General features: G+C 41.1%; 1 protein-coding gene across 1 annotated transcript in view; it reads right to left on the reverse strand.

The window, feature by feature from the left end:
• Positions 1–26,673, reverse strand: part of ITGA9 (integrin, alpha 9) — a 221,539-nt gene that overhangs the window by 71,933 nt on the left and 122,933 nt on the right. Inside the window, exons 17-18 of the mRNA XM_009321898.1 lie at positions 24,467–24,543; positions 8,998–9,148 (exon numbers count right to left, since the gene is read on the reverse strand). Coding sequence (XP_009320173.1) covers positions 8,998–9,148; positions 24,467–24,543 — 228 coding nt within the window. The remainder of the gene's footprint in view (positions 1–8,997; positions 9,149–24,466; positions 24,544–26,673) is intronic.

Raw genomic sequence — 26,673 nt, forward strand, 5'->3', positions numbered from 1 at the left:
CTTCAGAGGGGGGGTTAACATGCCTGCTTCTGCTAACAGGAACACAGACTGATGCCAGCTGAACCCAGGTTACGTCGCTGACTGTCAGCTGCTCCGGGAGGAGGGAGCCTGCCTCACCTAGTTCCCTAGAAGAAATCAAGGCTCTCCTGAGAGCTTTTCCACCATGTTTTTGAAGGAAGGGAAGGAGCACAGAATGAGCAAGAAAGAGGGAGAGGTAACAGAAAGGAAAAATAAAGCCGGGACCTTCCTTTCACACCAGAAGAAACCAGGGAGTTCGCAAGAGAGTCAGAAAATCCCAGGGCCCTGGCGTCAAACCCAAGGAAAGGAAAGCTTGTGATTTCTTAAGCAGCGCTGGCCCCTCCTTGGATTTTCAGCTAAAAACACTTCACACCCTTCCTTATCTTTTTGACTGTGCAGCTGGGTTTTTCTAAGTCTTTCTACAGACAAAACTGTTGTTGACTTCAGAGAGGCTACATCTGAAGTATGACTGCAGGATCATGCCTTGTGCTTAATAAGATTAATTAAAGAGAGTTTCGTATTTATTTACAGATCCTATCAGCATCACAGGAGAAATCTGAACAACTAGGTGAAAGAAAGCAATTGCCACCACTTCCAGCCACACAGCACCGTGACTACAACATCCCACAGGACTAAGCAATGTAAATACACATATATACACATATATACATGTATATTATACATATAATGTAAATAGCTATTTGTTTATATATAGTGTAAACATATATATTTTTTTGTTTACAATTCTACTGGATTTTCCACTCCGGGTATCATTTATCTTCCCGCACCATCTTGAGCTGCCTGTCTTAGAAGTGACCAAAAGAAACTCCTGCAAGAACAGAACTGACCTTTCATACCAGAAACTCGATAAACTTTAAGCTTCAAGTTACAACAAAAGCAAACCCCCATTTCTTGCTGTAATGAAAGCCACAGAAAGCCATGCAAATCAATTCTTACTTAAGTCTTTTGCAGAGGACGTCAAAGTTAGGATGAGGCTTAAAATTGTTCAAAGAACACAGGAGACAAACCCTGTCCCATAGATTTCTCACCTCAAACGTTGGCAAGTCTCTCTCCACTGAGTTTAAGAGCAAAATATGATAATGAAGAGAGACACTGGGACACAGCGTGGATCACTGGTGATCTTTCTGTAGGGACAGCATAGCCTTTAAATAAGCACATCCAAGATCAAGTGTATTGAGCTCACTGTATGCTGGGCTCTACCCTCTGCAAAGGGTTTTTCCCTTTCTCCTAAGCAATGCATTTTATCAAGGTAACAGTCTAGATTGGGGTGGCTGGATCTCAGCAACCGAGGCAGCCGAATCCCTTTTCCAAAGCCCTCACCCATGGCTGGCACTGACGTGTCTGTGGCAGTGGCTCATGGCTCTGTGCAGCTCCTGAAGATGCACATGGGGAAGCAGCTAGGCCAGTGAGCTGTGGGCCACACAGAGACCAAAACGGGGTGGGCAGCTACTGCCTGTGGCCCAGGGAGCCCTTCTCCACCTCCTCGAGGAAGTCTCATAATTTCAGTACTTTGGATCTCCTTTTCCCTCCCTCACCTGGATGGAAACCAGGACCTCCACTGGTGCCCAGCCATGGTGGTGGTACACCAGCAGGTAGGTTGGAATTCACTGTAAATGGGCTTTGCTATAGCACAGGCTGCCTTCTAGCCTCTAAAAAAAGCACATCTCACATGACTGTATTCATCCACACAGCTGTTCTTCCTTTAGAAAACCATTCCCCTTGCAGCCCCAAGGGAAGAGCAGGGCTAGGCAGTCAAACAAAACCTCCCCTAATAATCTGAGCCACATAAAGCATCCCAGGCTATTCCTCAAAACCACTACGTATGTATATGTAAACAGTCAAATTAAGAGGCATGACGAGCTACCTCCAGGACAAACACTTTCCACATCACGTAACCCAGAGCACAGCCCCACCTGATCAGCATAAAACTTCTCAATGTATCTGGTCACATACGTTATTCCAGGACCATCAAGTCCTTAAAAACAGAGATGTTTGGTAACAGCTTACTAATCGCAAGCTGTTTAAAAACAACCAACCAACTTCCCCCCTCCCAAATCCTCACAAAAAATTATACCACATTTTTGTACTGCAAAATAAATTTTTACTCTGCCTAACCTCACCCAAAAGAAACAGGCATATCATCAAAAGTCCTGTCTTATTGAATCTGAAGTTTCTGCTGCTTTCTGTGGAAATGCTTGGGGTGATCCCCCACTGCAACTCATTGTTTCCCTGCAAGCAGCTTAAGATTGCAAAAACTTGGATTTTTAAAGTGTCCTGGTTTTGGCTGGGCTAGAGTTAATTTTCTTCCTTGTAGCTGGTATAATGCTGTGTTTTGGATTTAGCATGAGAATACTGTGATAACACACTGATGTTTTAGTTGTTGCTAAGCAGTGTTTACACTAAGTCAAGGACTTTTCAGCTTCCCATACTCTGCCAGTGAGGAGGTGCACAAGAAGCTGGGAGGGAGCATAGCCAGGACAGTTGACCCAAACTGGCCAAAGGGCTATTCCATACCATACAACATCATGCTCAGTACATAAGCTGGGGGAGTTGGCCGGGGGGCAGCAATCACTGCTCAGGGACTGACTAGGCATTGGTCAGCAGGCGGTGAGCGGTTGCATCACCTCTTGGGGTCCCCCCCGGTTTTGTTCCTCTCTCTCTCTCTCTCATTGTTTTACTTTCCATTACAACTTGTTATTGTTGTTATTATTATTATTATTTTATTATTTCAAGTATTAAACTGTTCTTATCTCAATCCATGAGTTTTCTTACTTTTGCTCTTCCGATTCTCTCCCCCATCCCACGGGGCGGGGTTCTCTCCCCCATCCCACCGGGATCAGGGAGGGTGAGCAAGCGGCTGTGTGGTGTTCAGTTGCCAACTGGGGTTAAACCACGACAAAAGCTAGTTGGAGTTAGCTGCATTCCGTTTTGCAAGGCCAGAGTCATTTAGGCTTTTGCAACCTTATATGCTATCAACCTTCAATGAGATTTCTAAGTGTTAAGCTGCTTCTGAAGACAGGATTTAACAATCAAACTCACACAGGCTCTTCCAACACTGAGCAGAACAAGTTCTAAAGTCCTGCAAAATCATGGCTTCTGAATCATTTATTCCAATCAGGATTTTGCCAAAAGACTTTAGGGATTTTTCATTCTATTCATAAAGTTAATTTGTTGGGAAAAATAACAGACTTCTTTCAGATATACATGATAAATCAGAGTATAGGAGAAAAATTTACAAGACTCCTATCAGTACTAATTACACAACTAAACCCAGTCTCCAATGGCCATTCCCTGAAAGTGGGAGTGATACATGAATCCCAAGTGGAAAGTTTGGATCAAAAGTCTAGCCTTCAATTCCTACCTGCTAAGAGCAGGGGGATATTAGATGGCTCTAACAGCCCCTGGCCTGAAAAAGGTGCTGCTCCTTAGTTATCCCTAGGGAAGCATAAAAGTTGAGGTTTTCATTGAGCATTCATGGAAAAAGAAAATTGAAATAAACAATGAAGTCAGATAGCTTGAACTGTACGTATTTTTTCTTCCCAATTGAGAAATTGTACAATTTTACTCCAGGGATGCAAGACGTTTTGGTGCACTCTGGAGCAAAAGTTAAGCATTAGATTTGTAAAAATGGAGATGCAACATGTGGTGTGGTTACTGCCATGCTACTCATATTCCCAAGCCCTGGCTATAAAAGCTCGCTTGGCAAAAGGGTTCAAATCCCCTCATGTAAGTGATATATGGCTTGGGCAATCTTCCAGATGCACTTGTATCAGCGCAAGGGGTCACAGCTTCCACACTACTTGGCATCACTCCCCTCTGACCCTCTGGCAGAGTGGTTTACAGGAGCAAGTCCAACTCACTCCATGCAAAATCAGCTGGATTAAATCAAACCACTAATTTAAAAGGTTTCTGCTAACCAGCTGGAATTGAGACTGATCATGTTAACTTGTCTGCCAGCGGATCCGAAGGGGCAGTAACTGCTGGAAAAAGAGACATAATGAATACCCAGGACCTAAATTTTCTTCCAATGGCACAGCTGGATCCAAAAGAGGGCACGTGTCTTTGGCTTTTGTGCCCTATCAGTATCCTGCCCCTGCCAGCCTTAAGACTCTTAGAAAGTATGAACAGTATTGGAAACCGGTGTGAGAGAATTTCCAGTTTGGAAAAAATTAAACTCTTGCCTGCGTCTGCGGCTCTTCTGGGCAATCCTAGTCAAGAGATGCCAGCAAGCGCTCTGCGAGCGAGGAAGAAAGAGTTCATATCCAAATTGCATGACCTCCCTGCTAACCCAGAATGAGATGGTACCGCATTACTTGTCAGAAGAAAAACCCCAGAGCCCGTAAGCAGCATGACTCCACTTATTGGCTATAGTCATACTCAACACCAAAGTTTCAGGTACACGCTCATGAAGGAATCATGGGAAATTACTGCGCCTGAGGAAACCATAACCTCACTGTTACCCTGCCCTGGCCTGGTCCCGCTAACTTCACTCAGCTGTTGCTTGCTAAAGCTGCTGTGAGAAGCAGGAGGAGTGTTACACACAGCTGGCCTTGGACACTGGGAGCCTGTCTGAAATTTAGGAACAATCCACAGCTGGAAATGACAGTCAGCAATGGGATTTCCTGACCTACTCGCTCTGTAACCAGCGCTGAAATGGGGTTAGCTGATAGATTCCTGCCCGCCCTTGCAGAGCAGTGAGAGATTAATGCTCTACATATTGGGTTATTGCTGTTGTTTTCACTATTATTATGTTATATATGCTATTTTTACACTATTGCTATAAAATATTATGCAATAGCTGAGCTGATTTAATAAAGATATAGCTCTGCCCTACACCATGTTAACTGCCACTGCCAGCAAGCTTACAGTACTTTTTCTGCAACTGTACTGAAAATACCCCTCTGCACTGAACAGAAGCTAATGAATGGTTAGCAAAGTGCCTGTTACTGACAAGCATTTTCAACAAAACATCACAAGCCAGGAGGCAATTCCAATAGATGTGAAATGGTGTAGAAATTAGTAGCAATAGTTTTTTATTCTTTTTCCAGACTCAGCACACAGCAGCACTCTGCATTCTTCTATAGGAAAGTTGTATCAGCCTGTTAAGTGGATTTTTCAGACTCTGAAATAGGATGCTTTCCTGAAGCTAAATTAAGATTATGGGACAACAAGCTGTAAGATTTAAAAAAAAAAAAAAAAAAAAAATCTACCCTACACAGAACAGGGGACCAAGATTTGTCAACATAGTAAAGAAAAAAAAATCTAAGCGGGCAGGTGAGGTGTTTTTCTCCCTCTCTCTTTTTTCTTTTTTAAAGAGAACTTGATTAAACCTTTCTGTATTTGAAAAGGAACGTTTTTCTTAGTGGACACATTTTGAAATTCACTGCAGTGCAGTACTTCCATGCACCTGTAAAACAATCCACTCTCACAGAGTGAGAGCTTGAAACTTTGCACAGGAGTTGTATTAATGTCCAACTTCACCAATCTCTCAAAAAGACACCCAGCCTCAGCCCAGCCCTGAAAGGACTTTGTCATTTTAGCTGAATGTTTTTTTAAAATAAGCAATATGAGTTGTAATTGGCTTCTAAAATCTCACCTCAAACAGTTGAAAAATAAGGTTCATAACAAGTGTTGTCATGCCCAGTAAGAGGTACAATAACTGGCATTAACTGTAAGGCAGCAAATGTAAACATAAAGGAAAAGAATATGCACACTAAGCTACTGGAGACAAAACCCATAGCTGTATCCTAGGTCTTCAGGAATTTCACCAGTTAACAAATTTGGTATTTTATAGATACATGCCCATTTCCCCAGAAAAGTCTCCCTGTATTTAAAAAGGGTACAGGGATGCTTTGAGTGCAGAAGGACAGTGACACCTTGGTGAAGACAGCCCCTTCAAAGGGCAGGAGTGGTGAGGGAGTTAAAAGCGCTACAGGGAGCGCAGGCAGGAATGAGAAGTCAGCCTGTGCTGCATACTGTGCCTCTCAAGAAAAGGACTGTCTGTCAGGAGCTATAGAAAGAAAATGCTGGGCTTCATCCATGGAGACAGGGAGGACAGGCTGCAGCATAACAGGAAAATCAGACAGTGGAATAGGTGGTCTCCTAAATATCAGTCAACGAATGGTTTTTCACCTCACAGAGATGCAGCAAAGCCTTGCCAGGTATCATAGAATCACAGAATACCGGGTTGGAAGGGACCTTAAGGATCATCTGGTCCGACCTTTCTTGGCAAAAGCAAGGTCTAGACAAGATGGCCCAGTATCCTGTCCAGCCAAATCTTAAGTGTCCAGTGTTGGGGAATCCACCACTTCCCTGGGGAGATCATTCCAATGGCTGATAGTTCTCTAGGTAGTGTCTCTACCCACCACGTTTCATGAAATCTCAGTCTCCAGAAAGGAAAGAGGGGCTAGCTCCACTCAGACCCTTCAGGGAATGCTACCGTCATCATCCCTGAGCTAGGCCACGCCGTTTCTTTTCAAATGCAAGATGCGGCATTTTGCCTCAATAACTCTGTTGAAAAAAAACAGCATTAAACTTTTGCACTGTCAGGTCTCATTGTAACCAATCCATAGAAAGAATCAAACCCACACTGAATCCAGTAGAAACGTCCCTGGTGGGAACACAGGGAAAACACACAGGGGACTCACAGCATCCTGAAAGGACTCCAGAGACAGGTTACAGAAGCCCACCATGCGATCATCGTTCTCAGAGTCACCTTGCAGAAAAAGGATCAAGCAACCACATGGAAGAGACCATTCTCTTCCACTTCAGTGTTATTCATTAAAAGGCAGTTGTTGCTGAAAGCTTCCCACAACAAGAAGCTCTTTTGATTCCAAAATTGCTCCACTAAAGGAAATCTTAGGAGTCATCATTTTTATTCTGGCTTTACATTCTGGATTTTTGCCTGGGCAACATTCAACCAGGAACAAAATCTGTTTAAAGTACATGCACAGTACCTATGATGCATAGATGTCAAGGGACGGGAGTAAGTTATGAAACATGGAGGCTGTGATATTTTACAAAAAAAAGTGTTCAAAGAGCTTAGGGAAAATGTAACACTGTAACTGAGGCTATGAGGTCATAATCCAGTTTCCCAACTGGACAAGTGGTGAGGCCAACAATATATTAGTTTGTCCTAAAGCAAAAGCTGACTGAGAGGAAGTAAAATAGCCCAACACAACCCTGTGACTTGGTTTTCAAAACTGTAACTAAAATAATTATCAGAAAAAAACCCAAACCCTATCAAATCAATCACAAGAACAGTGGAACATCAGGAGTAGCAGCAGACTATACCCTGACCTTGTTTGCAAGACCTAAGGAGGAAGGAAGCCTACATGCTTCCTTGATGTGTACTGTATTTTTTCTTTAAAGAAATGCTAGCTTCTATTATCAGAAGACACACTGAGTAGTGAGATAGCCCTACAACAATGTCATCTGCTTCCAGAAACTGCTCCTTCTAGGCAGCATTCAGCATAGATGTTTCAAGCCTGTTATAGACCCAGGCTCAAGGTAAAATACCAAGGGAAACAGCACATCATCTTTAGCTTGTTCCCTCACAGTGCTGGCCAAGAGGAACAGCGAAGGCAATTGGTGTTCTAGTTAATCCGTATGCGTAAAATATTCAACATGTAAGCACAGAAAAGAAAAAAACAAAACACAACAACCTTTTAAAAGAACATGCTTCAAGCTTTGTTTCTTTTCCAGTGCAAAGGAATGGAAACCCTCCCACTGACTTCAATGGGAGATGGGCCAGACCCTGAAAGTCTTCACATAAAGCTTCCATTAAGGAGAAGTTGCGTATTGGTGTAAGGCATTTCTATTTTATCCCCTGCTTTTTTCCTCTTGATAAACTGCACACTTGCAGCACATACTGTCTGAAAATGAAGCTTATGATACAAACACAACTTTCTGAGGCTTGCAACTGTATTAAACATAATAGTCAAAACTGAACACTAAGAAAGTTAACATGTATAAGAAATTACCATATTTTGTTTTATTATGTAATGAGTTAATTTAAGGGGTTTATAGTAACCGAAATCTATCATAAAACATGACAAATAATGGCAAAATATTATTGGTTCAATGGACTGAGTTAATCCCATGCTTTGCAACAGTTGTACTACTGTTTTTAATATTGCTCCTATGGCTTACAAAGCAAAGCTCTAGCAGAGAGACGAATGACGGTGAAAAGCAGGAACAGACAGAATGTTGTTACAACTGTACAGCTCCCATTTTGCACAATTATTTTCACATTACTCACACTCAGACAGCTTTCGCAGCCATCAGTTTGCAAAAAGCTCAATTCAGTGTTCGCATTTCAACAGCTTTATCTCTAAATGAACTCATACTAATGAAAACATCGGAGTATTTTGATCTAAATGTAAAGAGACAAAAACCCAAATATTCACCTGACTCCATGCGGGTGAAATTAAAAGCACTTTTGAGCTCTTAGATCTAGTGATGTGCCCTGGCTACAACCCAAACTTGCACCAGAACGTGAGCAAAAACAGCCTTGTATCTTGGTTTCAACAAGGAGAAAACCTAGGAGCCCAGGTCAGGAGATGACCAGGACTGCTGAGTGCAGTGTGGCACCACTCAAACTACAGGTACCCTTTGTATTTCAGCACCATTTGGTACCCTACCGGTTTCCACACCAGTCTCCCTCTACCTCTTAATACCTTAAAACCTCAACCAAATGGTCTTTCTTTTTCATTAGTGCACCCCAAATAACAGTGCTGTGTCTTCTACAGAAACAGAAAGGGTGTAATTTACACAGATCAAACCCACAAAAGAAAAAAACTCAGTAAAGAGCCTGAAAGAAATTCAAGCGCAGCATAATCAGAAATAACTTCCAAACATCTCAGCAGTGTGGACCAGGCCACCCCCCATCCCTACATCTTGCAATTAAATTGGCTTAAAGTTAAGAGACTTGCTTACAGCGAGATTGGCCCTTCTTACCTTTTGCCACATTTTGATGAAGAAAAGCTCCCCAGAAAAATTGAAGAAGACATTGGTGTCGTAGGCATCATCCCCAACGTTAGAGATGGAAATGTTAAGTGAGATGTTCCTCACCGCTCCCAGGGCCAGGTAGGCAGTTCTGTCATCAACACTGTAGGTAGAAACAGTTACACCGGTTTAACTCTGGGCAACTTTCACACTCTGGTCCTCCTTTCTTCCTGCTATGGAAGTGTCACAACTCAACTGCTTGAAAGCACAGCAGTTGGTAATTCAGGAATGTGCTGTACAGCCAATGCATGGTGGGGGGGCTGTACTGGGAATGAGCAGCTCCCGAGTCCTGGTTCTGACATGACCTTTTGTGACTGTAAGGAAACCCCATGATCCTCATGTGGAACTATTTCACATGGAACTATTTCACTATTTTCACTAATACAATTTTAGTGAGAATAAAATAGTTGAAGACTGTAAAGTAATTGGACAGGGGAAATGCAACAAGTGCAAGATATCATTCCCACATTCAAATACACAAGCTATTTCAGTTTGTCTCTCAATAATTCAAACTTATTCTAACTTTCTAGTAACCTTCTGAAAAATCTTCTTAGAGTTATGCTATGGATAGAAAAAATGGAAAAGAGGGTCAAATAAAATCCAGAAACTGGTGTAAGTGGAAAAATGTATGGAAATTACAACAAATGTCCGCTGAATGTGACTAATCTTTCTTCAGGTGTTTATGCTGGACCTAACATGATGGAGTCATCTTCTGTAAGTGGAATACCAAGGGAATGGTTGAATTAAAATAACAGCTATATATCAAGAATCAATACACTATTGTAAAATGGCATCACAGATTACGAACAAACACAGACATGCACACATAGAGGCAAATATAAATATTCAGGCACATACATTTATTATTTGAAGTTTAATCAGACTAGGCTGTCTAGAAGATGAGCTAACAAGTAGGAATAAAGGTTAAAGATAAACCACAAGAAAATATAATATCAATGCACAGATCTGCAGGTCTAGGAACTAAAAGTACAGTAAAAGATATTATGAAATATACCAGGTAGAAATGTAAAAATAAGAAAAAACAGCCAAAATATGACATTGGCTACAGTTATCATAACTGGAATCTAAGACCATTCATACATCCCAGAGAAACAGAGACAGTGTCACAGAGAAAACACTGAGTAGCTGGTCAGAAAAGGGCAGAGACCTCCAGCCACACAGCAGGGAGATGCTCTCAGTTATCTCCTCTAGGGGACAGCCAGTCCAAAAGTAAGAAGGAACCACCTCTGAGGAAATGTACCCTCGCTCCACCCACCATGCCAGACACTGTTGCACAATGCACGTGCACGCAGCAGCACGGAGAAATCCATAATCAACCAAGCCACCTTTCATTCACCCAATTTCCATGAAGGAATGGCTGTACCAGGGACATACATGTTGGCACACACTGCTCCTCTGCATATCAGCAGCTCTCTGAAAATGGCTGGGGTGCAGGTTGTGAGCTGTGTTTAACGGCAGTCTGTCCCTCCATCGCTGCCAGCCCTCCTCTGCCAGCCTTGCTCATGGTACTGCAGCCGGAGCATCTGCATAAAAGCGGGGTTTCTGAGAACGCGGCGCTTATAAACCCTTCAGCGTCTTCTGCCAACCACAGCCATTCCAGACCTCCACAGGCAGAGCTCGCTGGGCTCCATCTCCCTGCATTTGCCAAGAAGTTTCTAGATGTGGGTTTCCAAAGGTACGTACCAAAGCAGCCAGGAGCTCTGGTGAGTGAGAAGTTCAGAGGAAGATGGTCTAGACTCAGGCTTTAAAGCTGATGGCCGTGGATTGTGAGTGTAACTTTTCCGTGTAATGCAGACAATATTTATAGCATATTTGTTTCCTGTACTTACTTCATTTATGATGATCTTCATTTATTAAGCCCAAAATTATGGCTTACAGTTCAATGACGAGGCAGATATAAGTCTCCAGGAAATGTGCCTGCTTCCTCACGCTTACAATCAACTGCAGACATCAACCAATCCTACCGATAATTGGACACTTTGCTTTCTAAACATTATAGTTTATTCTCATAGTCAACTATCAGTGCAAATAAACATTTGCAAAAGTGTCTGCAGCACAGGATCGACTACAAAACTAGTTTGAGAGGTCCAAATCATTTGAGTTGTTGCTCCTTATATACCAAATTAATGGCACAACTATATGAGAGTACTTAGAAGCATTTAACGTTTCGGCCCCAACTTCAACGTTTACTGTTTAAAAGCAGACAAATTATGAAAATGCTAAACAATCTGCTGGGATTTTCTAATAATCAAAAGTGCACATTTGGAAGCAAAGAAATAAAACAACCATTTATTACTGTGAATTATTTCTCATGAACTTTGTAATCTCACTTCTTGCAATCACTTCAAAACTTAATCAGCATCTATCAAACCCATTAGCAAAATCTGGAAGTATCGCTTCAGTAAGCAAAGGAACATTACAAGATATTTATCTTATGCAGGGTTGATACTAAATGCAATGCACGCTACAGAATCCTCTCTGAATTGGTAGTAGCAGCACTTTGAGATTTAAGATAAAGTCGAGACAATCAAGAATACTCTCCTTCCCACTGAATAATAAAAAATACTCAGAATTAAATCCTATTTAAAACTAAACCCACAAAAAATAATGTCAAATTAAACACTATTGGGTTGTGTTATTCCTTTCTAAAGCTATCACTCCCCTCTTAAAAGTGCATCATACCAAAATGACATTTATAACATTTTCCTCAGCAGAGAAAGAAAACCCACTTTCTAAGAGCACACTGTAGTTGCTCCTACACAAAATTCACACACTAATAAACTCTGAAAAACCTCACTGATTTTAGGCTGGCAGAGAAGTTCAGTTCTTCCTCTGAAAGGCTATATGAGATTGTGCTGTAAGTCCCATTTTAAGAGAGCAGCGTTCTGAGTCATTAAATCTGTGTATATGTGGAATGAATCAGGTTCACCTGCAGTGAGAAGAGGATTAGGAATCTCCCCTTTCACAGGGGAGCTCCCAGGCCCTGTTTGCTGCTTGAGAGTGTAACGTCATGGGGCGCGGACATCCTGCTGTGGCGCTGGAGCAGCTCTGCTGCCAAGCCAGTGCCATCCTCCTCCAGTGCCTGCTGCACATTAAGCAGCCTAGCTGCCAAGTCAAAATACGTCAACTAAAGAACTGTTGTCACTCGCCAGAAACAAGAAAACAAACTAAAGCCACCCCTTCATCTCGACAAGGTCTGTCAAACAATTTAAGAAACGTCATCAAGCAATGGCTTTCAGTTTATGTTTTGTTGGATGAGAACTATAAAGCCGCCAATATCCTCAACCACGGCCCTTATAACCTTGCTCACATCAAGGAAAAGAGGCTAAAAATAAAAACAGACTCAGAAAAGGAAAAAAAAAAAAAAAAGAAGGGGGAAAAAAATCAAGGTATCACTTAATTGGACAGACCACCACCATCTCATTACATCAGGTACTACACACAATGAACTGAGTAAAAGTTCTGGCTAGGCTGTAGACATATATATACACATTATAAATAGGCACCCACATTTGTACACACATATATACAGGCACATGAAGGACGTCAAGCTATCAATGTTTGCATGGAAAGGGAAATAAGTTTGACATTCAGAAGTACTAAATACCTGCAGCTTTCATTCACATGACCCAGACTTGCAGGTAACAAGCAATTCTGAAAATCAGGCTCCAAATTTCTGCCATGGTTTTGAATTCACTGGCCGTGGTACTACACATCAAATGTAAACAGGAATATTTAACATTTTCCTCTAAAATGATTAAGAAAAGGAAACTAAATTCCAGGATAAACCAAGTATCATCTTTTTTGCATGCTGTTAACGTTCTTTGTTAATGCCTACACCACATCATTGCACTATGGTCATCAAGGGAAGACAGACCAGCTGGGAAAGGCAAACTGAAAAGATCTGCAATTTTCATTTCCCCACCCCCCAAGGTGCTGTTGTTTTTATTAACATGGATCAGGGGAGACATAATCTGCATTCCAAAAGGTACGCAGGGACATATTTCTCTATTTCCTGTACTAGAGAGAATTTTTTAAAAAGTTGAAAAAGCATTTGGCACTTCCTCTCAGCCTGCGCAGATCATACACAGGGCAAGGAATGTGACGGGGTCACACTTACCCTGTTAGTCTGGGTCATTTTTACCCACTTGCAGTCTAACTGACCCCAGCTGTAACTGGTTCACAGCCAATCTAGACCAAGGACTCGGGCCAAACACTCAAGATATCATGGCTTATTCTGCATTAGCTGAGCTGCTGCACTGAAGCCTACGCTACCAAAGGCGCTAAGAGAGCTCATGCAGGTGATGACCACAGCCTACCTGATATGCACTAAGCCAGCTATGGTAAACTAGCTCTGAGCCCATCAGATCAATTCATTAATGATCATTTCTATTTCTCAAGTGGAAACTTTCCAGTGTGCTCTGAGTAGCAGATAACATGAGGTGATGAGAAAAACATAATAGAGAATCGAGGAGTGGTCAACCGAGGTTCTGTGTCAGCAGAGCACAGTTTGGGAGTAATATCATACCAATATTGCTCCCTATGAAGGTTGAGTAACAACGTGCCAACGTTTCCCCATAGGAAGGGACCAAACATCATGTATGAAAAAAGCGCTTACTGTGGTGAGCCCAGGGCCAAGGAGGTGGAACTGCTCGTGCCGGTACCCTTCTGGAGCAGAGCTGCCATCTCTAGCGCTTCAGTTCCCATATATATTGCAATTCAGGAATATGGCACAGAGCGTTACCTTTTCCATCTTTCCTACACTTTAATTTTAAAAATGAATGCATTTGAGTAGTAAACAATGGGGGGAAAAAAACCACTCTAGGAAATCCTTTTTGCTTTTTATTATGGTATTGAAACAACAGAGTGATTTCTAGTTACCATATATTCAAAGCTTCTCTGGAAATTGTCCTCTTTCTCCCAAATGTAGTTTCTCCACATAAAACCCCCATAACTACACAATAGATATAACTCCCAGCCACCTATGTCTTCAAACTTTTAAGTAAAAAGGACAGAGCAGGGCACAACATCCACATAAAAATACCCCTTATCTTATCACTCCACAGAAATCTGGTGCCTTTTATTATTATCAGTAATTTCAATTGTACCCAGATGTTCACAACCCTTTATAAACAGAACTGAAGAATCAATGTGGAAAGAGCCGCCTCTGTTTTCACACAGTGTTTACTCCAGGGAGCAGCTTTTGGTTTGAACGGAGCTACCCTGGTTTATGAAACTGTCACATGAAAGCAAGATGAGGCACAATGTCTACAGAAGTTCTAATCTAATCTTTCACCCTTGCAGACACACATACAAACCAACATCTTTTATAACCACAAGCAGCGTTCTTGAAATCAATGGTACTGTGCCCCCAGGACAAAGTTATCCCTGCACGTGTGTGTAAGACAGCATCCTAAGGTTGGAACACAAACAAAAACTAGTTACTAGTGGCAGAAAGAAATGTAAAAGATAAATGGTACCAGGTACGTAGCTGAAAGTTGCACGTATCAGCCTGACGTGAAAGAAAAAACCCCTCGATGTTTTCCTTGTTTGTTAAAATACTTGAAGAGCTCTGTTAAACCAGGTGATTGTTGACCATAGATCTGGCCCTGAAATTTGAGGATGAATCAGTAGCACTTTCTAACATACTGTTTCTAGGAATTAGATCATTAACAAAGTCATCACGCAAACCATGTATTTACTGTAGAAATTATGCCTTCAGAAATAGATCTCCTATTATTAGGTAGCTTCAATTGCTTGTCCCATTCCTGGGATGCTGGAGTGCAATAAGTAATTTAAAAAGCATACTCAGCTGAGCATTGATGAGGGAGAAAAAGGCCAGTGCCCTATCCAGCAATCACTTTCAGAGGTCAATAAAAGGCAGTTAATCAGAGATGAAACGTTAGAAACAGTACAGGTTTGTTACTTTAGGAAATTTGTTTTGCAGTAGCAGGTGTTATACGTCAGGAGTAAGTTATGTCTAAATGTCAAACATGATAAGCAACATATTCCCATATCAGCACATTTCCTCCATATCTCATGCAAAACCAGCAAGACGATTTACCTGGTGACCTGTGAAGAACCTCAGCCTTACCAGATTTTGTAATTGCAGGACATACTACAGAAAAAGTTCATGTAGCTGCATCACAAAGGAGTATGTGCACATGTACGTATATATGCATACACATGCAGGTATGTATCAGCCAAGATGTGTTCTGCAAATACAAAACAATGGTGCATCTGCTTCTCATTGTGGTCTGTACAGTATCAAGAACTTCCACCTCTGGGGGCAGCTAAGGTATGACAGTGCTGCCTGAGGTTAAGCTTTTGTTTTGTAAGCTTTATACTTCAGTTGCTAGAACAAGAAACAATATGGTGACTTGAACTATCTTAGGTCCATAAAATACTGATGTTAAGATGTTCCCAAGGAGGGCCAGGTTATACAATGAATTCAAATTAGAATCATAGAATCATTAAGGTTGGAAGAGACCTTTAAGATCATCAAGTCCAACCGTCAACCCAACACCACCATGTACACTAAACCATGTCCCTAAGTGCCTCATCTACCCGTCTTTTAAATACCTCCAGGGATGGGGACTCAACCACTTCCCTGGGCAGCCTGCTCCAATGTTTAACTACTCTTTCAGTAAAGAAATTTTTCCTCATGTCCAATCTAAACCTCCCCTGGCGCAACTTGAGGCCCTTTCCTCTCGTCCTATCGCTAGTTACTTGGGAGAAGAGACCAATATCCACCTCGCTACAACCTCCTTTCAGGTAGTTACATTATATGAAAGAACATCTCTTTAGGATCTAGTTTAAAAAACAAACAGCAAAATCCTACTCCAGTAGATACAGTCAAGTGATTCTTACAAAACAAAACCAGTATTTAAGAATTTAAGAAGTGACAAGACTGGCTTGTACAGTATCCCTGACTGATCATCAGTGGCCTGTTATTAGAAAATAGAGATTGGGAATCTGTATTCTTGTATGAGATGTGGACTACTGAGGTTTGTTACCACTCATCACTTGATGGCTCTATCACCATCCATATGGGTTCAATGACCATATGGTCAAAAGGAACAGGACTGCCCACTGCTATCAAACTGGATTTATTTATTTATTTTGGGAGAGATTTATGAAGCTCTGAGCACAACTAACCAGATGGAAACCAAGAAACCATTCCTTCATCCCCATTCACCCGCAACAAGGGAAAAATATTCACTCATTCCTGAGACGATGCTCCCACTGCAACTTGTACTACATCCTCATTAATTGCGGGCTCTGCTGGGCAGCCCTTTCAGGAAACTGCAAATCTGATCCCGGATGAGCTACAACAAAGTTTTCCATGTGCCTCAAAAGCGCAGCATTCAATACACTAACAACTGTAAATATAAATTAGAAATCAGAATTCTGCTTCCTGGATTCACTGAAAAGACTAAATTCCAAACAGAATTACAAATGTACTAATATACATGAAATGGTATAAGCATTTTTTCATTGCACCCTTTAGAGTGCAGCAAATTACTCTGAAATAACATTAAACTACACTATAATTTATAAAATCACTTGAATCACAGTGTGAAACTTGGTATGACTTTTTGAGAAAACAGAAAGCAATCTACTCGTATCCTTTTTTCCAATGTTTTGTCATTCTTTTCTCCCTGGAAATAACTCTTCTGGTAGTTTAAAAGATTGCGAGTTAGGACAGCACTGGGATATGACCAAGTAACCGATGGGCAGCACATGACTGCAGTGGGATCAGTCATGGCTCTCTATTTGTGTCCTGCGAGTTGGGAATATCCATGTTGGTACACACAGCTTTATACACACAAGCTTTCAGTCAAGACCACTTTCCTAGCACTAGAAATGCTAAACCATAGTATTTGCTCATTTTTCTTTGGTTGTTTTTTGTAAAGCAGAAAATTAGCTCCATCTGAGCAGCTCGGCTATTTAGGGTAGCTTGTCTAGGGTAAACAGAACGTTGAAAATATTTTTGAAAGAAGTGTTTGTTCAATGAAAGATGAAATAAGTGAAAACAAATTCTTCATCTGCTATGAATGAAGAGGAAGGGAAAAAACAGATATTATCAGAGCATGTAATTAAGCTCCAAATGAAAGGATATTGTTTTTCCTCATCACGACTGTTTTGTTAAGATGCACTTCAGGGGTATAAAACCGCAACGGGCATGCCATGAAACGTGAGGCCTCTCTGGAAACAAATCCCCGTTGTGTGATCAAAGGAAGATAAGTGCTGAGGCGTGAGCCTGGTCAAATTTATGAAACAGCTTTCCTTTCCACATTAAACCACAGGCTTGAAGCTTTTCTCCATGGGTTTGCAAAAGCCTATGATCAGTGAAAAGCTTTATTGATTTTTTTTTTATAAAACACTACTATAGTCATGAGATACACTCAAAGTTTTGAACTTTCTGATCAAAATTTTATGTTATTGCTCCTTTCTTCAGAAGACACTGACTTTCTGCACTGTTACTGCACTAACCTGTGTTCTGTGCTATTACATCTTGTGCTGGTGAAAAGCAAATTGGACAAAGCTGTCATAATACGTGTTTTTATCTATGATTTCTGGATTCCTTCAGCTCAGGTTCTGTAATAATTTGACAAGTCAATATGAAACTGCTGAGGTTCATTTTTCAAATCCAGGTGCCTAATGTCTGATGATGTGCCCAGTGAACCAGAGGGAGTCCTTCCACTGATTTTAATAGGTCCATGAGCATACTTATCCTTGCATCTATACACAGCATTTGCAAAACAACCAGTTCTGCAGTTGCATAGCTAGTCACCTATGTGAAATTACTCATTCTTCACTAATACAAATAATATGCTTATAAACTTCAGAGTTGTAAGCTCAAGGGCTAGGGGGGCCATAGGGTGGTGGTGCACACTCCCCCTTGTATTTTCAGTGGGTTAGGTGCTTCGAGATTACATCCCAAAACACCACATCAAACCATTTACACGCCTATCAAATACAGAGCCATGCATAAGACAAGAGATCACAGAAACAAAAGGAGTGTTGGCAGAAAACATGTTAATCCTTTAGTAAGTCACAAAAGGAATTTACTTGGAAAAAAAAAAAACCTTCTGTGGAGCTGACCAGAAGATACTGGAAAATACTTTTTCATCATAAATTACCATTTCATTAAAATGGAAACATTTTAAACTCAACGAAGTTTTTGACAGACTGGAATTTTGTCCATTCTCTGGCTAATTCCAGAGGGACCAACAGAAGCAGAAACAGCCCAAGTCACAAACTTGACCTTTCAACTGGAAAAGGGCATTTCTCAAAAATCCCATTTCACAAGAGAACTTTTGAAAGCATTGACTCCAACTCAAAAAACCCCACAATTTGAAAAACCTTGAAAATTTCTGCAAAATGCACCTGTCACCCCTTTGGCTTTCTATGACTTTTGCTTCCAATTTCACATTTTCAAAATGAATGATTTGCAGCAGTATATACGAGAATCCCAGCCAGTCTGTAGGGGAACAACATAAATTTGAGTCTAACGAATGGTGGCCATTAAGGATGCTCTAAACCAACACATGAAGCAAGCTGGTTATTCCAAACAGCCAAACACACACTCAGAAGCACTCCAATAGGTGAGTAGTTCTGTTTCTAATGACAGATGAAGGGTAACCTCATGTCACGTAAATATGTGGAAGACAGACTTCCTCCTGGAACCTTCTCAGGAATAGCAATATTTATTACAGCATTTTCTGTTGCTGTAGTATTTATTATTGCAGTATTTATTACAGCATTTTCTATCCAAGGGGGCTTATAGTCCTGTGCTTACAACCTGATTTACATACCACGCGCACAGCTTGTGCTGGAACACAGCAGCTACATGACATGCCACAACATCATCTTTCTTCTTGTACTGTTTGTTTTCGGTAAAGCTGACCTATTCATTGCAACACATGGGCTGTCAGTATATTTACACCGCCATACGGGATTTCCTTCCTAGCTGCATCTCGCAGAGAAGCCACCACCCATTCTGCTCTAGTCTTTTTAGCCGGTTTGTTTATTATAGCTGGAAGAAAGTCTGTTTTTTCAAACATCCTCACTATTACTCAAATGTCTTCTCCACAGTTTTCACTTGGTTCCCATTACAGCCTAAACAGGGCTTGATAACTACCGTTGCCTTTGCAGAGCGCCAATCAGACAGATAGGCGTCAGCTCAGGACCTGAAACTGCCTTGGTAAATCAGACAAGGTCTGTGTTCCTGTCAACCCTGCTCCCTCAGCACTTTCAGGTTCTTCTTAAAAGACGAGAGTGGTTTTCTCCCATATAAAGTACCAGAGGAATGGATTAGCAGATTTTTAAGGCTAGGGAGGTCTAATCTTCTACAGAACACCTACCTCAGAGTTTCCCCCAGCACATCTTGAGGAAACAGATGCAGTTCAGCTTCTAAACAAGTAGCTACGGAGAGGCCCAATAAAAATGTGCTATTTGCTACACAAACCTGATGGAAAAGACATTTGCTGTGCTGAGAAAACAGAGTGAGACACTGAAGTCAAGCATGATATGTAAAAAAAAGTATAGTTAATATTAAAAAATATTTGAAAATAATCGCTAACAGAACACTCTTTAATTGCATTTTGCTGTTCAGTACTGGATTGTTGGAAAGGAAAACTGGTTTCCTATTGTTGTCCCAAAGCTATGGCCATAAAAATAAAGTTTATTACAAAATATTCTATTCCTATTTCTCTTATGGTTTCAGGTTGTGTCATTAAAGTTACACACATGCAATACATAAATACCTTCTTTACACTAAGATACTTTTAAGTCTCTTCCTTCAGAAATCTACACACACACACCGGGCATTACTACATGGATAGGGCCAGACTTTGTTACCTCCTATGACAGCTGCAAGGTTTAACACTGGACACTCTTTGAAGGGGAGGTGATGAGTAGTCTCTCTGCTCTGTGCTGCCAAAACTTCACATGTTTATTCTTTAAGAAAAATGGATTTGAAAACAGTCATGACTGGAAAGATGAAACGCCTCCCTTCTGCTCCTTCAGTTTCTCCCAACACTGCCTTCACCAAGTCCCCAGCACACTCCACGGCGCCTTCTTCCTTACTTTTAAGTTGCCATCTGTAGTTTTAGGCTAACAGGACTCATTCTCCTACAAGTAAGTCCAGGCCAACCATTAAAAAGACCATTTGCAGCAATACTAGCACACACCACTGTAGCTGTTTCCACATGTTATCTCATAATGTCTGCTACAGAAAGTTAAAAGTCCACAGTTGGACCTGGCAAAGCCTTCAATATTACTGTCCCCTCTCGTGATGCTGCATGTTCTCGCTTGCAGAGGTGGCATCAGCAAGAGGCGAGGAGTCCCACAGGCAAGGTTTCCAGCCACGGTGCTGGAAGACACCCATAACCATCCTAGGCAGGTGTTTCCATGTTGGCAAAGAGCTGGTTTTTGCCGGGACAATTTTGCTCAGGTTACAGAGAGGATTTACATCGAGACGAGTCAGAAAACTGCAGAAAAGCTGGTTGGAAGGGATTTCTATAGGTCATACAATCCATCCTCATCCTCCTTGACACAGGACTATTGCCAGCAACAGATGAGGTCGGTGGGGACCTTATCTAGCCAAGTCCTGAAACCCAGGATGGCAGAGCACACCGTCTCTGCACACCTCATTCCCGTGCAGCACGAACTGCCTACACAAGAAGGTTTTTCCAAATCTCTGGTCTGAGCCTGCCAAGTCACAGTCCATGCCTCTTGCCCCTCTTGCCATCTGCCACGAGCAGGAAGAGTTTTGCTTTTTTGTCCCACAATCCCTTCAGGAAGCTGGGATGGGTTTACATGCAAACTGATGCTAATGAAGGTGGATGAGCCTTAAAGAGATTCATCTGTTAACTGAAAACAAACCTTTTCTTTCCAGAATAAATGCATTCTAACTCTTTTTCACTCCAGTACAGCACGTTACCCTGGTCTTCAGCCCAAGTCTCCAAGGACACCTTTCACTATAACAGAAGTATTCAAAAACACAGCATACAGGAATCACCACCACATCCCACCGCCACCCTCCCAAAAGCTTTGCAAAAACTTCCAGATAGAGTTAGAAGGCTTTAAGGCTTTTTATCATTGCCCACTTTCAAGCAGTCCTACCCTACCCTCTTCTCCAACTTCACAGTGGAGGGTTTCAGCTTGCCCAGCAGAGCTGTTTCCACATGCAGCAGCACCTCGATGACAGGTAATAACAAGGCAAACCCAATCATACCTGGTCAGAACAGCAGTGAAGTTTCTAACTTACATATGCAGATTTGCTTGGTTCAAGCACTTTGGATAAATAGCCATATATTAAGTCATTACCTAGACCAAGTGTTAACATTCTCGGCTGTCTATGTGTTATTTATCAAAGTGCAGTGCTCCCAATTTGAGGGCACATGAGTAAGTTTTCAGAAGTGAAGGAGGATCCCAAGAAAAGCAAAATCAGAGAAGACCTGGTTAGCTCTTGCCAGCATGGGCTGGTTTTTCTATTAGTCATTTGGTATGCAGGTTTGGCATCTTCAAAGCTGGGTGCAATCTTTTAACTGGGTAATTCTAGTGATTCAAACGGATCCCAGGTGAACTCTAAATCGGAGTAGCTTGTGTAGTTCCTGAGCTCATAAGAGTGACCTCAGCAAGCAATTCTCTTGATGATAATGTAATCTGAGCTAACTTTCTATGCATATATATGCTCTAACCAGCACACGTTTGAAAGCATGCTACAAATTCATGAAAAGCGTGTAAGAACAGCCAGACCAAGCCAGTCCTTCTAGCAGAGAGCCCTGTATCCAACCATGTCTACAAGCAAGAGGCCTAGGGAAGAACAGGGCAAGCACAGAGTGTTATTTTGCTGATATATTTCTGCAGCCTCCAGCATTTGTATTTGCCATTTCTCTACCATGCAAACTCTCAGCATTTACAACATCCCCAACATTAAAATCCACAAATTAATCATACGCTTCATGAAAACATACATCCTCATTTGTTCTTTTCATTGCTCCGAATAGTTTAGTATGATTAGCAAACTTTATCACCTTGCTATTAATTTTTAGCAGATTATTTCCCTGATCATTTATGAATATGCTGAATACCACTGACCCCAGCACAAGCACTTGTGGAGTTTTCTCCACCAGGAAAACAAACTATTTACTCCTTCTCTCTGTTGACTACCTTTTAATTAGGTAGTAATGCTCAGGCACCATTCCTCTCAGACCTGGGCAAGTTTCTTTGTGAATCTTTGGTGAGAAATCTTAATAATAGTCTTTTCAAGCCCAGGTAGATGATCTTAACCGGATCACCCTATCAACACGTCCAGTGACATCTTCAAAGAGCTGCAGCAGTTCTGAGAGACAGCACTTAACCGCTGCCTTCCCATAAACATCCTGTTTATTTCAAGCCAATGGATTTGTGTGTCAATAATTGCATTCCTTCCAATAATAAGTCCACCAAATTTAGACAGACATGATTATTTAGACAAAGGCATTGCCATAACCTTGCTAACAATAGTCAATTGTTTAGTGCAGATAGTAATAAAAGAGTCACCTTTTTTACTCTTAAAAAAAAAAATGCTTTGTACACAGACTTAGCTTAAACAGGAATAATGTGGAAAAATGCTGATAGGATTCTTTAGCACAAAACACATGGGGCTGGAAAAATTACCATATTCTTCAAGACAGGCACTTCTCTAAAATCAGAATCTATAGCACGTTTTTGTAGTTTTACACACAATAATAAAAAAAAAAAAATCTGTTTTCTTTAGATATACCCACTGTGTTATGTTTCTTAATAACCGAAGCTTACACAGCCCTTTAGCTAAAGAAAACCCCTTCTGTGCAGACTTGATGGATTTGATGACATCCTGTTTATTTCAAACAGGACTTCAGAGTGTCACTGGATAAAGAAGATCTGAGAGCATTTGTTCAACATTTTGCTATACAAATGTAGAAACTGTATTTGAATATGCTAAGCTTTTTTGATGGCTGTGGCTTTTAAATTGCCAAGATAACATAAATAACAGCCGTAAAAATAAACAGTCTAATGCTCCAATCGCAAATACAGCTCTGACTGCTGTGATTATTATACACTGACTGACAAGTTTTTAGGACTTGTCCTTTGCTTTTTATTGGTTATTCCTCAACTGCAGGACAAAATCCCTCACTGGCTTCCCTAGTCCGCACAGACACGTCTCCAGCTCTCAACAGATTTTGCCCACCACAAAGATCAAGCAAAAGGCCAAAAATCCAGACTAATCGCAGTCAAAGCTCGGACTCTGCAACCTGAGACCTAACCCTGCTCCCAGCCAATCCCCCCGAAACATTCCTGTGGACTTCAGTCGTGTCTGGAGAAGTCCGTAACTTCTCAGTCTTGACTCTGGTTCGGGTTTGTCTCCAAGTATGGTTACGGCATGCTGTAGACTTATATAAAATGTGTGTATATCTCCTGACTATTACTTCTTCCTTACCCCCCCCCCCCCCCCCAAAAAAACCCCTAAAGCAGGGGAGTCTCTTTCCCCCTCTTCTTTCCTGACCTAAAAGCAAAGCATTTCACAGAAAGCATTTCCATCAAACAGCAAAACCTCTGGCACACAATTAAATAACTCCATCAGCACTTCCATCTCTAAAAATGTGCTAAAAATAATGAAAAAAAGGAAACAGAAGTGATGTGTAAAGTTCACCTTTAGCCTGATTTATCCCAAAATTGAATAACTACATCCTGGCAAAACAATAGGCATTTTCTGAGGATCACCAGTCACAAGGGACAGAACATAAACTTCACCTCTGGTCTATTTGATGAGGTTTATTACACCAGAAGAAAGTGAAATCAGACACCCCTCCCCAAGTTACTAACAAGAAAAATCTGACAAAGGAGAGCAGTATTTCAGGAGAGTTAGCAAAACTACAAGTTCAGAAACAGAAAAAGATAATTTGAAGAAGATAATTTGCCATGTTCTGAGGGGTTTTTTTTAACCTTCCATATGACATTTTTTCTGAACAAAGCTGCTTTTCTGCAGGCAGTTTTACTCCCTCAATGTCATAAAGAGTATTTTATTGTCTTTGAAAAATTACACGGTGCACATTGGTACTCGATTCGGGCATGCATCTTTACTTTCCCTGCCCCTCTCCGCTATGCTATTTTTCTCTCCAGTTTTGTCTGTTGTGATTGGGAAGGTAAAGGTGTCTTGCCCTGTATGTGCACACAGCCCACCACCACAGGAGTTCAGATTCTGTGTACATCTCAAGACCTTTCCGCACTAAAGATATCACTGTTGTCATCCTTCTAGTCTGGATATAAAACATCTGTGTTTGTATTTTGATTTTTCAATGCCATCTTACATAAAATGAACGGCATACTAATGTGTAAGAAAGAAAAAAAAAGTTCACCTACTCACCTAGACAGCAATAATTTGCCCTGAAGTTTCAAATCAGCAGCACAGTCATCAGATTGACAGTTCCTCTCAAAAACAGTCTGTGAAAAACAGAGAAAAGAATGGTTACAGCATGAAAAGAGTAAGACCAAAATTCAAAGAAGGAACATGCTTGGATGAAATAAAAAAACACCAAAAATCTGTGATACAGGAATATATGGTGTGAGTGTTAATGAAATTCAAGGGCAGGCAAATCTCACCTTTATCAGAACCGTTTTTATTCTCTTCTAACTGAACAAGAAGTTTTCACCAAAACCAGACTCTCTCAGAGTTTTTCCTCAATCCATTCCCACTTCTCATCTGACAAGAATTACTGCTCACACAATATTTCTGGCAATTTTATTTCTCTTCCCAATGCATGTGCGTGAAAATGTAACAGAAAATAAACTATTTATGAAACAATATTCAGTCCTAAGAATTGCAGGTGAGGAAATCATGCACCAAACATATTCACTAGCCTATATTAAAGATAAGGAATTAAATCACTGTCAATCTTGCAAACTCTGGTAAAGACTATCATTTAGGAAATTTAACAGATTGATAAGGCTAGGAACTGTGAAAGGACGACATACCACTAGACACGTGCATGATATTTAAGCAGCAAAAAGCAGGGGAATACGTGAGAAGTCTATAAGCCTATGCAGATCTCTACAGTAGTTTTTCATGGCTAAACGAGGCAGCCACCAGTGAGTGAAAGAAGAGGACAGGAACATGTTCCTGGCATCCAAGAAACCCAGACGCTGTCAAGATCATGGTTACTTCCCCCTGCTGTTGAGAACAGAGACCAATACCTTTCTGAACATGCGACTAGACTTTTCAGGCTGGAGGATTCATTCTTTTAGAGTTGTAATGCTCTTTAGCTTACCAGATATTCAAAGGACAAATACCCAAAATGAGGGCTGCCAACACTGTTCAGCTAGGAAACCTGACAGTCCACTTATCTCTTCTTTTAATATGAATGTTCCTTTCTACAGGCTTGGCTTCATGACTTTTATTACCAAAGTAAATATATTTCAATCATAAATGCAAAGACAGAGCAAATATGTGCAGGACACACATAATGGTCAGATAGGGTTGGAGAGACTCAGGAGGAAAAAAGAAAAATATAAGAAGATACACAGTTGATACATTTTTAAGAGCTCTACCCAACCGTATCAGGACTGGAGAAAGACTCTGAATCTTAAGTCCAGAGGGCATAGAGATTTCTAGTCCTTGTCTCTCCAGGAAGATTCTTGGCTAAGGAGGCAGCTTGTTCTCCTTTTTCTATATTGTCAGAGCTCTCCAAAAAGGAGTTGACCTTTATGAAGTTAATTGGTGTTGGACTAGCAGATATCAAACTATGCTGTAGGTTGTACTGAGTTGCAAAAAGAAGAAAGATGGGAGGTGGCCAGTTCATTTGGGGTTATTTACTTTGCCCTTTCCTTTCCCACCTTTTGCTTTCTCAAAATCTCAGAAGTGGAAATTGTTGAGGATTTCAACACAGGGGCTGAACTTACCCTTCCTCCTTAATAAAGACTACCACACCAAAGGACAAGAATAGCCCTGAGACAGGAACCGGCAGAAGGTAGCCCTCTCAAAACACGGCACATTTCAGAGTTCAGTCTCAAAAGTCCTCAGAATTAATCCTCAACCACTGCAGTAGCTATAGATAGGAAAGACCATTTGACCTTCAGAGGAGAAAGAAAAATAAACGGTAAAGATATTCTTGCCTGACAGTTTCCCTATTTGCATTGCAGAAATCTTGGCAAAGGGAACAGAGCAATCAAAGATACGACCTGCACATTGCAAAGAATAAAGTACTGTAAGTACATTTAAGTAACTACCTAATAATCCTGGAATTTTATTACTAAATCTACAGTTGTGGTTCTTCAGAAAGAATGAACAAATACCTCATTTTCTAAAACTACTGAGCATGTACCTCTTCCAACATATCATGCACTAGACAGCAAGCTACTTTGAAATACATTGGGAGTATTTCGTTATGTCATAGAAACCCAAGTTCCTACACAGCACTGGGATGGGAGAAAGAAATAAGGACGATGAGTCCCCGGATCCATAACTGTGTAGGAGTGAACCCTTTGCTTCTGTGGAGGATCTTGAACCCATACAGGTTTAGGGAGAGAAAGGATTTCCAGTCCAGCCAGCCCCTAGGCCCCATGGATGCAGCCACA

The sequence above is a fragment of the Pygoscelis adeliae genome, unplaced genomic scaffold (genome assembly GCF_000699105.1).
Source record: "Pygoscelis adeliae isolate BGI_AS28 unplaced genomic scaffold, ASM69910v1 Scaffold194, whole genome shotgun sequence".
Classification (NCBI taxonomy): domain Eukaryota; kingdom Metazoa; phylum Chordata; class Aves; order Sphenisciformes; family Spheniscidae; genus Pygoscelis; species Pygoscelis adeliae.